At 44.3% G+C, this 13,044-nt stretch overlaps 1 protein-coding gene across 1 annotated transcript in view; it reads left to right on the top strand.

Annotated features, from left to right (window-relative positions):
• The window catches only part of klhl32 (kelch-like family member 32), a 56,697-nt gene that overhangs the window by 17,411 nt on the left and 26,242 nt on the right, over positions 1-13,044 (top strand). Inside the window, exons 5-7 of the mRNA XM_063198303.1 lie at positions 902-1,009; positions 7,022-7,120; positions 12,912-13,044. The exon at positions 12,912-13,044 is cut by the window's right edge and continues 83 nt beyond it. Of these exons, the coding sequence (XP_063054373.1) occupies positions 902-1,009; positions 7,022-7,120; positions 12,912-13,044 (340 nt within the window). The remainder of the gene's footprint in view (positions 1-901; positions 1,010-7,021; positions 7,121-12,911) is intronic.

Below are 13,044 nucleotides of genomic sequence, written 5' to 3'. Positions count from 1 at the left end.
CAGCCTGTTAGTTAATGTAGTGCTGACATTAGTGGGATGACAGATGGCAGAGGAGTTCTATTTATGTGAGTGTGTGTGTGTGTGTGTGTGTGTGTGTGTGTGTGTGTGTGTGTGTGTACTGCACCAATCTACCTTCATGAGGCTACTGCTATTGGAGTACACCAAGAAGGTGGGGCCCTCGCTCTTTGTGGGGCCCAAATCCTAGACCCGCATGTTTTGACCCCTTTTGCTGGGGTAGCTTTGTTGTTACTGGTAAAATTAAAAGTGTAAAAACATTTCCTCACTGACAGGTTAGGCTTAGGTATTGTTTTGGTTTGGGCACAGTTTAGCAAAGTTTAGCATTATTTACCAATGGTTAGGGTTAATATGAATGGAAGTCAATCGGACGGCCCCACAAAGATATTAAGGTGGAGCCATGAGTGTGAGTGGGTGTGCGTGTGTGTGTGTGCGTGCGTGCGTGTGTGTCTGTGTGTCTCTGTGTGTGTCTGTGTAAAATGTGAACAAAATATTGCATGTTAAATAAACTATTAAACCTTATCATGCAATGTCAGCATTGATAATCTTACCACTTGACGCGTTTGTGTGTGTGTGTGCGTGTGTGATGCAGAGATACAGAGAGAATTTGATTGTGATTGTGTATGTGTGTGTGTGTGCATGTAGCATGTGTGCGTGCGTGCGTGTGTGCGTGAGTTATTGTGTTTTTTTCTGTGTGTGTTTGTTTGTGTGTGTTTGTCTATGTGTGCGTGATGATGTGACCCAGTTCCTGAGCTGCTGTGTGTTCGCGTGTGTGTGTGTGTGTGTGTGTGTGTGTGTGTGTGTGTGTGTGTGTGTGTGTGTGTGTGTGTGTGTGTGTGTGTGTGTGTGTGTGTGTGTGTGTGTTGCGACTGCGTTGTTTCTGCAGGCCATGTTTAGCCTGTGCATGATGGAGAGCGAAGCCAACGAGGTGACTCTACAAGGAGTGACGTGTGTGGGACTCAAGCACGCTCTAGACTTCGCCTACACGGGGCAGGTGAGGACGCTTACCCACCCCCGCATGCAGCACACACACGCACACACACACACACACACACACGCACACACACACACACACACACACACACACACACACACACACACACACACACACACACACACACACACACACACACACACACAAAGACCAGTCACAGGCAGATAGACACACGCACGTGGGCACAAACACGGACACATGGTCGCACGCACACTGGCGCAGGAAGAGACAAGACATTACACCGTTCACAACATTCACACTTGGTTCCATATCACGGTGTCAAGGTCACGGTTTTCAGTTCTTTACGGTTCTTTTTATTTTTTGTAATTCATAATGTACTGGGAATATTAAACTATATTTATATAATTACAATTATAAAATGATGCGTAAGTTGAATTTGACCTTTTGCATGTGTCTGAGATTCAAGTGTAAAGAAAAAACTGTACCTGAAGACGGTAGGATGACCGAAACGTTGTATTAAAGTTTGTTGGTGGAATGGACAGTGTGCAGGATTTCTTTACATTTGAATGACAACCCCACTGGGATAATATCCTACGCACCTGCCCAACTGCATAGGTGTGCAAAAGCGTCTTGTTGAACTGCATATGTCTGAGAACCACCTCTTGTCCACCTGAGAACCTGCAATTATTGCACTTAAACTGTCATCAGCTGATGCGTGCTGTGTGAGCGTTCTAAAATCCCTCTTTCAGTTGGCTGATAGAATCGGATTTATCATTACATATCCTCCTACTTTTGTATTTTATAGGCTTATAGTGTGAAAATAGAATCATTTTAATTGTGCCATATTCTTTTAGCCTAGTAAACTAGCGCCACCCGTTGGTGCTAAATTTTTTTACCTGCGACTGGTGTAGCCTTGATCCATAGCCGTGAACTGGCAAATTGCCCTGAATCTGGCAAACCGATCACGACGCAGACATTTATTTTGAATCAAAGCGGGCAGGGTTTTGAGGGAGTGGCGACGAAGCCCGCAATGCTGGGAAAGCACAACAACATGAAAGATGGCGCTGATTGGTCAGAGCGTTGGCCTATAGGCACAGGTACGGTTTGAAAGACAACGGGTTGTTCTCATCAACAATCTTCGGATGTATCATTCATCGGGGCCAGACTAAATTAAACATCCAATCTCACATTTAGTCTGGTTTATTAGGCTAATATTCTGTGGTCTCATTTGCTAATCTTTTAATAGATGTTTTCTTGGGACTGCATGGACTGCGGTTTGTGTCGGGTTTGCATGTCATGGTTCGGTATGCGTGGGAATTGCACGGTTTCGGTTTTCGGTGCGGATTGTGCCATCCCTAATAGACATAGGCACAGATAGACAGAGCGATCCCTAGCCACACACACACACGCCCGCGCGCACGCACACGCACACGCACACACACACACACACACACAAACACACACACACACACACACACACACACACACACACACACACACACACACACACACACACACACACACACACACACACACACACACACACACACACAGCATACGTACATACAGTAAGATGAAGGGAAAAAAACACCCACCCACCCACACACACACACACACACACCCACAGCATATGCAGAAAGACACACACAGACACAGTGGGGGCATGTAAATGTGCAATTACATGAGTCATGAATCTATAGAGACCAGGATAGACAGTGTAGGTATGTTCTCTCCATAATTCTTAAAAAAAAGAAATAGATTATGCAACGGTGAGTCAGACACCCTCACCCTGAACCCTGCTTTCCAGAGAAATACATGAATTATTCTGGCTGTCGGCTGCCTACAAAAATGAATGTCTAACATTGGCGCTAATTATATCATCATTCACAGGTTTTAGAGGAAGACATTAGATAAAAGTTCCACACGACACGAGGTATCTCTGTTTCCTGAGATCATGTCGAGGAATGAGAAAGAATAAGACAAAAGAAAAGAAAAGGATTTTTTTTTTAAAATCAACCTTCCCGCGCTGCCACTCTTGCCCCTGGCTCTGCACTAGGCTGGATTATGTGAAGTGCTTTGAGGCATGTAGTGTTGTGTAACTCACTGTACAGATGAACAGGATTTGTATTGAGTGTTCACTAAAATGGGCTAAATGGGCTTAAATTGGGCTTGCATCTGTAATAATCTTATAACACCACAGGTTCTAAACACAGTCTGCTGCTGTCAGAATAGAAGGGACCATCAAGTTGTAGTGTGTTGCTGAAGTAAATAGATAGATAGATGTATAGAGTGTAAATTGGGTCAGAGCTGGAAGAACGAATATATGGAAGTATGGATCTAGCTGTAAGGGGTGCAAATCAGAGCCTTCTTGGCCATTTGATTCGATTTCGTAGGCCAACGAGTCGATTACTTTCGATGCTTGAGATGCTCCATGATTCGATGCACTACAAGCTATGTTTGAATGGATGGATGGATGGAAAGGTGGATGGATGGATGGAAGAGAGGATATGGTGGATGAATGGAACGATATAACAGTGGTAGTTGGGGGTGTAACGATATACAAACACCACGGTTCGCTACGTACCTCGGTTTTGGGGTCACAGCTCTCTTCATTTTCGTTATGAATCGTTTATTTCCATGAATTTCTGTGAAAACTGACAATAAAGTATAATCGTATCGTAAAGTATCGTCACAGTATTACCAGTGTAGCTATGGACTGAGGCATGCATGAAGTGATGGATGGATGTACAGTATAGCTGTTTAGATAGAGGAGAGTGTATCAGTATGCATGATGTTTCAAGGTACGTACAGGGCTACTGCTGGTGCTGATGTTGTTGTTGTTGCTGCTGCGGATGCTGCAGATTAGGAGTAATTGTGTTCCCCTGGAGATGATGGAGATCAGAGGAAATTATGGATGTAGGCCAACGCCAACGCCAACCTGCTGCTCCAATTTAGACAGACCAGACAACGTCTGGAGCTTGCACACATACTCCCAGACTCGGACACAAACACAGACACAGACACAGACACAGACAGAAGCATCCACAGTAGCATACAGTACACAGAAACACACAGAAGCACAGAGAAACAAACATGCACGCACACGCACGCACGCACGCACACACGCACACACGCACACACACACACATCACAGTCTGCTCAAGGAGGTCAGGGCGAGAGCTTTGAAGCCCATGTTTTCATTTGTGTTTAAATTATGTACACACTCAGATATAGAAACCAGGCCTGCGTCCGGGGCATCGCATAGCTTCATATAGTGTGTAATGGACAGGGCTGGTTTAAGATGGCCTGGGGCCCCTAGGCTACAGATTGCTGTGGGCCCCCTTGAAAGGCAAATTTTATGACAATTTTACAAAGATAGTGACATAATTAGGAATTAAGGATACTATATCAACTGTACTCGACACGGTAGATGTTTTTTTCAATATCGCATCTTGTCACAATTGTTATATCTTTCCCTTTTGGCCAATCAGGGGCCCCCTGGCAGGTGGGGCCCCCTAGGCTGCAGCCATATCTAGTCTGTGCATTAATCCAGCCCTGGTAATGGAATAGAATGTCTTTTCACTATGCGCCCTTGAGTGCTTGGTGGAGTGTAGTGTTTGCATGGCATGTGGTAGCTGGCCTTGGTCTCCGGATGCTTTAAGCGGCGATCATGCGGGATGAGATCCGCTCACAACCCCTATGTGTACAGCAGAGCTGGACTGGCCATCTGGCATAGCCGGCATTTCCCGGTGGGCCCCGCACCCTTGTTGGGCCCCTATTTTCAGAAGTAAAAAAAATAAAAAACCTCACACAGTATGTGAAGCTATGTGATGCTCCTAACGTAGGCCTGGTTTCTTTATCTGTGTGTGTACATAATTTAAACACAAATTAAAACGTTTGCTTCAAAGCTCTCGCCTGACCTCTTTGTGCGGGGCCCACCAGTGATTCAGTTCTGCACCGCTAATTATGAGGGGGCCCTTTAAGTCAAAAATGCCCCGGCCCTATTTCCCACCTAGTCTAGCCCTGGTGTACAGAGTAGCTGTATCTGGATGCAGCACAGATGGATATTTACAACACAGTGTAGAAGAATAGAATAAATGTGTATTAGTGCAAACAAGTGGACCTTGCGCAGAGGCAACACAGTAAAAATGCAGTGTTAATTCAACACTTCGAGAGTTCTCTGGAACCAAATACAGTCTAGATGTTGAAGGGCCATCACACTATTTTGAGCATTAAGTTGTCTGCAATGTTTTAGATTCCCCCCACAGTTAATTTGATGTTCGCTGCTGTCTCTGTTGTTTGGCATATTTGGGGCCTTTCCCATTACTAATCTCTACCCCTATCCCTACGCCTTCCCCATGCCCTTCATGCTTTCCAATGAAGCTGTAAGGTGTAGGGCTTGAAACGCAACCGCTACGAATTGGGATATCCCTTCAACAATCAGAATGACACTCACAGCTGTCACTAATTCCATGCATTAGGTTGACGTTAATAGTGATTTTTGTCATGTGTGTTTCACTGAGAAAAGGGCCATCACACATTAGGACAATGTTAAACTCAGTACAATGGAATAATTATTACCACTTCAAAACCGTCAATTGCGGCGAAACTACTTTAACTTGTGTGCTGTTGTGGGTGCCGCGGCTTGCCGCCAATTTTTAAATGAATTCGCAATGCATTCAGGGAAACCTGTCGAAGCCCTCCGTCGACAGAGTTTGGTGTCGGAAAATGTCAGTGCGGAGATACTTTTATAAACACATTTTTAGAGGGATATTAAGAACATAGTATATGGCCATGCCCATACACGGCCATTCTAAAGCCGCCAGAGACAAAAATCCATAGTAGCCAAATGACAGAGACAGCAGCAAACATAAAAAATGGTGAGGGGGACTCTAAAACATTGCAGACAACTCACAAAAGGGGCTTAATGTTCAAAATAGTGAACTTGCCCTTTAACGGTGCATACACACCGCAAGCGCGGACCTACACTGAACGTCCACTGAACGTGTTCAGTATCAGTCCGAAACGGTTAGAATACATGTGAAAGCACGGTATAAGCGCGACACATGTCGACTGTCTGATTCCAGTGTTGAATTAGCACTGTATGTGCTCTTTTCATGTAACATGCATACTATGAAAGTTTACAGTGACAGTTTTGTGCTTGCTTGCAGAGAGGATTTGCATGGTGGGATGTGTTGATCCTTTGGGCCCCTTTGGCCTTCTCAAGGCAGCTTTGGGACGCACACAGCTGCTGCAAGCAATATATTTTGATACCAAAAAAAAAATCTTGTTTTTTTTCTTCTTCAGTGCTTTAGTGATAAGCATGGCTCGGGGGGGTCATGGCTTGTGAGACACATCAGTGAGCTCACACAAGCATACCCACACATGCATGCACACGCAGGCACGCACGCACGCACGCACGCGCGCACGCTCACATGCACACTCACACACACACAATTATGCACGCACGCACACACACACACACACACACACACACACACACACACACACACACACACACACACACACACACACACACACACACACACACACACACACACACACACACACACACACACACACACACACACACTGATCCTGTGGGGGCTGTTGTCACTGAGCCAGGGTAGCAAAGCTTGGCTAAAGCTGCCGCAGCCACTACTGGTACACGCCCTATCTCACTCTCACTTTCAGCCTGACTGTAATTTAGAATTCTATACCACATATCTATGCATCATGCATGTTAGCTGTAGCCATGGACAAGCAGAAGCACACAGTTACACAAAAACAGGGCCGGTACGCGCGCGCGCCATTGGCAACTACTGAAGTTGCTAACAGGCTAACAACTTCTCTTTTGAGAAATGCACCCCTGGTTTGGGAAAATGTATTGGATGGATACTGAAGTTTTATGTTTGTGTGTGTGTGTGTTGTGTGTGTGTGTGTGTGTGCGTGCGGGTGTGCGCGCGCGTGCTGTCGTGCGTGTATTGTGTGTGTGTGTGTGTGTGTGTGTATTTATATGTGCTTTCGTGCGTGTATTGTGGTGTGTGCTAGATCGTGCTGGAGCCAGGAGTAATCCAGGACGTGCTGTCTGCCGGGAGCCACCTGCAGCTGCTGGAGCTGCTTAACTTGTGCTCACTCTACCTCATACAGGTGAGCCATATGCTATTACATACACACTACTGTATGTAAGACAGTATTTGTATTTCTGTCGTACTGAATTATTCCGTACTGTTTTTTTCTGATTTTATGAAACTTCTGAAAATGTGTAGTTAAGTATTCAATTCATCAATACACGTTTGCATACACTGTACGACATATCAGACATACTCCACTGCCTCATACAGGAGAGACTATTGAATACATTTAAGACATACTGGGCACCTAATACATATGAGGCATACACTGTTGCACACATGCACACCGTACACCTCTACCTCATATACAGTACAGCAGATGAACCATACTGTAAAGTAAAGCGAATGGGGAGAGAGACAGGGAGGGGTTGGCAAATGACCCCGGCCGGGATTCCAAACCAGTTCGGCCCGCATTGCAGATGAGTGCCCTGCCGTTAAGCCACGTCAGGGCCATGCCTGCCACTGTCTAATGAGCATATTCATTGCAGTGCTGTATATCAACAATTAGTAATTAATTAATGGGCATATGCCGTTGCACCACTTGACGTCCCAGCCCAACATTGTCTTTGACCCACATAAGTGGAAGACATACATCACGACAGGTGACATACATGACATCAGCAGATGAACAACTACTATATCATACAGATCAGCCACTCACTATGACATAAGACATACAGCACACCAGGCGACATATCATTACCTCATGTACAAGTCAAACACCACTCCCTTAAACAGGTCATACCGGGAAACGTCTTGGCATGTGTGTGTGTGTGTGTGTGTGTGTGTGGGGGTGTGTGGGCGTGTGGGTGTGCTGTTCAATCACTGCACTTTTAAGGAACTTTTGACTCTTTACCACTGGACATACTTATTTTCCTGCTTACCACAAGCAAAGACTGTGATCTGGCGGAGCTGGCCCAGTTACTGGGAATCTCTTTCTGTGTGTGTGTGTGTGTGTGTGTGTGTGTGTGTGTGTGTGTGTGTGTGTGTGTGTGTGTGTGTGTGTGTGTGTGTGTGTGTGTGTGTGTGTGTGTGTGTGTGTGTGTGTGTGTGTGTGTGTGTGTGCATGCGTGAGTGTGCGCGTGGGCGTGTGGTTGTCTATACACTTACCTGTACTTTACTGTGACATTGTGAGACATTTTCACCCCTATCATACTCTGTACACTGCCTACTTCTACATACTATACTATATCATAGATGTATCTGTCAACACTGGTCATGTTAAGACTGTCTACCTTAACTGACAGAGTATGTTTTCTGCACATGGTCTATCCCCAACTCACAGAATGTCTTTTTGCACAATTACCGTCTTACATTTTTTACATTTTTTACAAATTACTTTTTCACATTCTTTATCTTTACTATTTTTATTTTTATTTTCCCCTCCCAGACTATCCCTGTGTTATTTGTGTCTTGAAATGTCCATGTGGGCATTCGTTTATTTGTGTATTTATGTAAGCTACTGGATACCTGAATTTCCCCCTGGGTATTAATAAAGTTACTCTACTCTACTCTACTCTACTCTACTCTACTCTACTCTACTCTACTCTACTCTACTCTACTCTACTCTAATGCACAAGACCTGCAACCTCATATAGCCTATGTGACTTAGTGTTCACGGCGTCACGTGACATGACTTGCCTCATATACATTATGCACACCTCATATAGGTTGAGAAAAGCACCTCATCCAGACATCTCATGCATGTCAGCCATATGTGATCATACACTGTTATACTCGTCATACTCTCATACCTAGAGATGCCCTGCAACCTCATACAGCATCATACATTAGAGATGGGGTTTCTGGCTCTTGACCGGATCCGGGTCAAAGAGCTGCTCAAAAACTGGCTCTTTTGAATTGTTGTTAATCATTCATTCAGTGTTAAGAAGATGGCATTTTTTTTTAACTCCAACTCTCGGTCATTTTGTCAAAACAACAACTGATTGTCCTCCTCCTTCTAAAGACTATTTCTGACACTTGAGTGCCCCCCCCCCCCCCCGTCACGTGAAGGTCACATGCTTAAAACGAATGAAAAATGAAAGAGAAAAACAGTGGAGTGGCTCCCCCAGGTGGGTTCGGTTCCCATCGTTCACCTCTAGGAGCTGTACAAAAAAATTGATTCATTCATGAACGTCACAACACTATCATCATTACACAAGCGCCCTACCTGACGCAGGTCTGTTACAAAACAGGTGATGAATCATACAGCCTTCTCAAATTCAGGCCAAACACACAGCACTGTCTCAGTCGGCTGGCCAGGACCCTGTTTCTCAAAACCATCTTTGCTAACCAGTTAGCAACGTACTGGGTTTCCAATGGGAAATTGCATTGCCACCAAGTAAGTTGCTAACTTAGTTAGCAACAGTGTTGTCGAGAAACACACCCCTGGACTAGACTACACTGACAGATACAGAAGAGCTGATGAACGGATGCATCTCTGTCAGAGGAAAACCAAGTGTGAACTCAGTACTGAGCTCTTTCCAGGGTAAAACAGTAGAGTCACAAAGGAATAACAGTCAGACACTGCTGCGGAAAAAAAGATATAAGTTGTTGAATAACATTTTCTTGGTCTGGTTGGGACTTTTTATGGCCTACTTTTTATTTTCTCCTCCACCTACCTATCTTTCTCCTATTGGCACAGTTACTGACACACTTACTGGTGTCCTGCCTCTCCAGAGCCACATGTGCCATCTGGTGGTTGTTCAGACCATTGCAGTGTGTGCTCAAGTCCTGTTACTGTTTTCAGGCTGGTGAAAACGATGCTGATGCTTGTGCCTGTTGCTGGTGTTCATTGCTGGTTCCCACACTAGTTTATTTCTTACCCAAAGCACTTAACTGTGAACCACTTGTGTTCATACCAGACTCTGTTCTTTTCGGCATGTGACTGTGTGTTATCCGGATGATCCTTCTGATGTCCATGTTGTCGTCATGCTTCAAAGAAGAAAAAACAGTTTCGGTTTGCCAAGTTCGTCAAGTTCACCAAGTTTCTGGATCCTGAATGCTCTGATTCTTGACTGCTCTTCTTATAAAGCCAGAGACATAGCACCATGGTCCCCATGCACAAGTGCACACAAGACCTAGATTAGAACAACAACTGAGGAGGGCTAGTGGGAGGTGGTAGAGGAAGAGATGTTTTCCAAGGTACAAAAAAATCTAGTTGCTTACAAAAGGAGTTAGTTTTGACAAGCCCAGCCAAGGTGTAAGGTGTTTACTAGTCTGTCAGCTTCAATTATGACAAAGCTATCAGTTGACAATTGAGAGACAAGAGCCTTACTTATACTGAGGATATGGCTTTCAAATCAGTTCCAGTTCAGTGTGTTCCTGAGTCTGCAGAGCTAGCTGTTTAGATTTAAACTTCATCAACATTTGCCAAGTGTTTGTATGAAATAGTTCTGCAATACAGTGTTTGTAAAATGTATATTGGTGATTTTTACCCACAATATGACCTTGTTTATCAGGGGTGTGTTATAATTCTGGTATCTGTTATTGTAATGCTGTAGTTATTAGGGTTGTAATGATATTGTATCAAACAGAGAAATCATGATATGCAGAACCATGACACTGTCTCACGGTGCAAGAAGGTAGAATCGTGGCATGCCCTTTCAAAGTTCTGTTATCCCTCAGTCCAGAAAACTACCAAATGACATGAGGTGGTATTGCTTCCAAGCTTCATATTACCACCAGGGCACCTCAGAATGAATGGGAAAACACAAGTTACAGACTGTGGGACAACTGAGCGATACACAAATCATATGGTTGGAATCGCAAAGAGTTATTCCATTCTAATGGCAGATTTTAATAGCTATCTAAGATTGACCATCGTTGACATCATTTTTCTTACAGTTAATTTTAAACTGTGCGTGCGTAACTCTCACTCATTGAGAGTATATAAGAATAGAGGCCAAGCCAAGATTCTATTCTACAATATATGGTATCACTAAGGTAACACTTCCCAACAATATGCTCTGCTTTGAGGCCTGTAGGATCAAGTCGCGCAGACTCCATTGGCCGGCAGCAGAGATGGTGGAGGCAAACCAATTAGCTTTGAGCTTTGTAAAAGCTTACATTTGCACTTGTGTTGATACAGTGAGATGATTGGATCAATGGGAGCCCTGCTCAGCAGGCTACTGGCTCTTGATGTCAGGAAGTGTTGGAAAATGTGCAGGCACATGCCAAATTGGAATTATGAATCACCCCCGTTAATTTCTATGAGGGCTTACTTAAGTGCTTTGTCTCATTATAAAACTCTACGTCTTTAGAGGCGATTGACAGTCATTAGACTGTGTTATGGCTTCTGCTTGTGTAGGGGGAGTTCATACTACATCCAACAGAGGGCACTCTTGCCCTTCTGATTCTACAGTCTCCTTCCTCACTCCCTCCCTGTCTCCCTCTCTGGCGCTCTCTCTTTCTTCCGTCCTTCCTTCTGTCTTTCTTCCTTTCGTTCTTTCTTCCTTTCGTTCTTTCATTCTTTCTTTCTTTCTTTCTTTCTTTCTTTCTTTCTTTCTTTCTTTCTTTCTTTCTTTCTTTCTTTCTTTCTTTCTTTTTGTCAAGCAGCAACCCTCTCTCTCTCTCTCTCTCTCTCTCTCTCACTGGTTCATCTCTTTGCCTTATTATGCTGATGCCCTCATGTCACCCTCTCTTTCCCTTTAGATAGTCAGAGGCCGTGTGCTACTTTTCTTCCACTGTAGTGAAGTATCACCCTATCACCCTATCACCCTCAAGTAAACAGTGTGCTTTGGCGAAGGACCTCAGATGTAGCACATCCATGCATAACTCACTAATCAAGACGTAACATTACGTGTGAATATATGTGTGTGTATCGTATTGTATAGTATTGTATTGTGTCCTTGTATCCGTGTCTCCTTGAATCCTTGTATTGGTGGCACTTTGTTTTAAAGGACCAGTTCAGTCAATCTCAACATGCAGTTGTAATGCTCACACTACCCTGGACATGTCAGTACCTGAGATTTTTTTCTTCTTCCTCAGCCTTTTTCCGAGATCCTGGTCATTGTAATAGGGGCAGCGCTTTGTTTACATTTCTAAAAAACATTTTTATTTATTCCCAAAAACATCAGCAGACAACTAGCAAACAGCAGTACCTTTTGGGACAATATTTGGAGTAGGCCTATGTTCATTTTAAATGTAAACAAACGCTGCCCCCATTAGAATAGCTCATATCTCGGAAATGGCTGGGCCGAAAAAATGTGGCATCACCGGGTACTGACAAGTCAAGGGTAGCGTGAGCAATACAACAGCATATTGAAATTGACTGAACTGGTCCTTTAACAGCTTCTTCCCAGCAACAGTGAGGCTGATGGCAAAAAAGAACATTTGACCCACTTTTTGTATTCTTTTGATCTTTTTGATTTGTATCACTTTTTAATGTATTTTGTCTTTTTCCTCTTTTTCCATTTAATTATATTCGTTTATTGACTCAGAGGGCCTGCATAAGAGTTCATATGTACTTGGACTACTAGTCTACGTATGCACAAATGGCAAATAAAGAACTTTGAACTTTGAACTTTGACCCTCATCACCAGGAGCTGAGCAGCCTGAACTACCTGAACCTGTATCGGCTGTGTATGTCTGTGTGTGTGTGTGTGTCTGTGTGAGAGCATGTGTGTGTGTGTGTAGTATGTGGGTGTGCATTACATTTGTGTGTGCATACATACGTGCGAATATATGTATATATTGTATCCTTGTGTCCTTGTATCCGTGTCTCCTTGAATCCTTGTGCTGGTGCGCCCTTGTGCTGGTGGCCCTAAACAGGACATGAACTTTGAACTTTGACCCTCATCCACCAGGAGCTGAGCAGCCTGAACTACCTGGACCTGTACCGTCTGGCCGACCTGTTCCACCTGCCCGCGCTGGAGGAGGCGGTGGTGGCCTACCTGGTGGAGAACGTGGCCGAGCTGCTGACCTCCCACCAGGAGGAGG

Source organism: Engraulis encrasicolus, chromosome 5, assembly GCF_034702125.1.
Source record: "Engraulis encrasicolus isolate BLACKSEA-1 chromosome 5, IST_EnEncr_1.0, whole genome shotgun sequence".
Lineage (NCBI taxonomy): Eukaryota > Metazoa > Chordata > Actinopteri > Clupeiformes > Engraulidae > Engraulis > Engraulis encrasicolus.
This window is presented reverse-complemented; position numbering and strand designations above follow the sequence as displayed.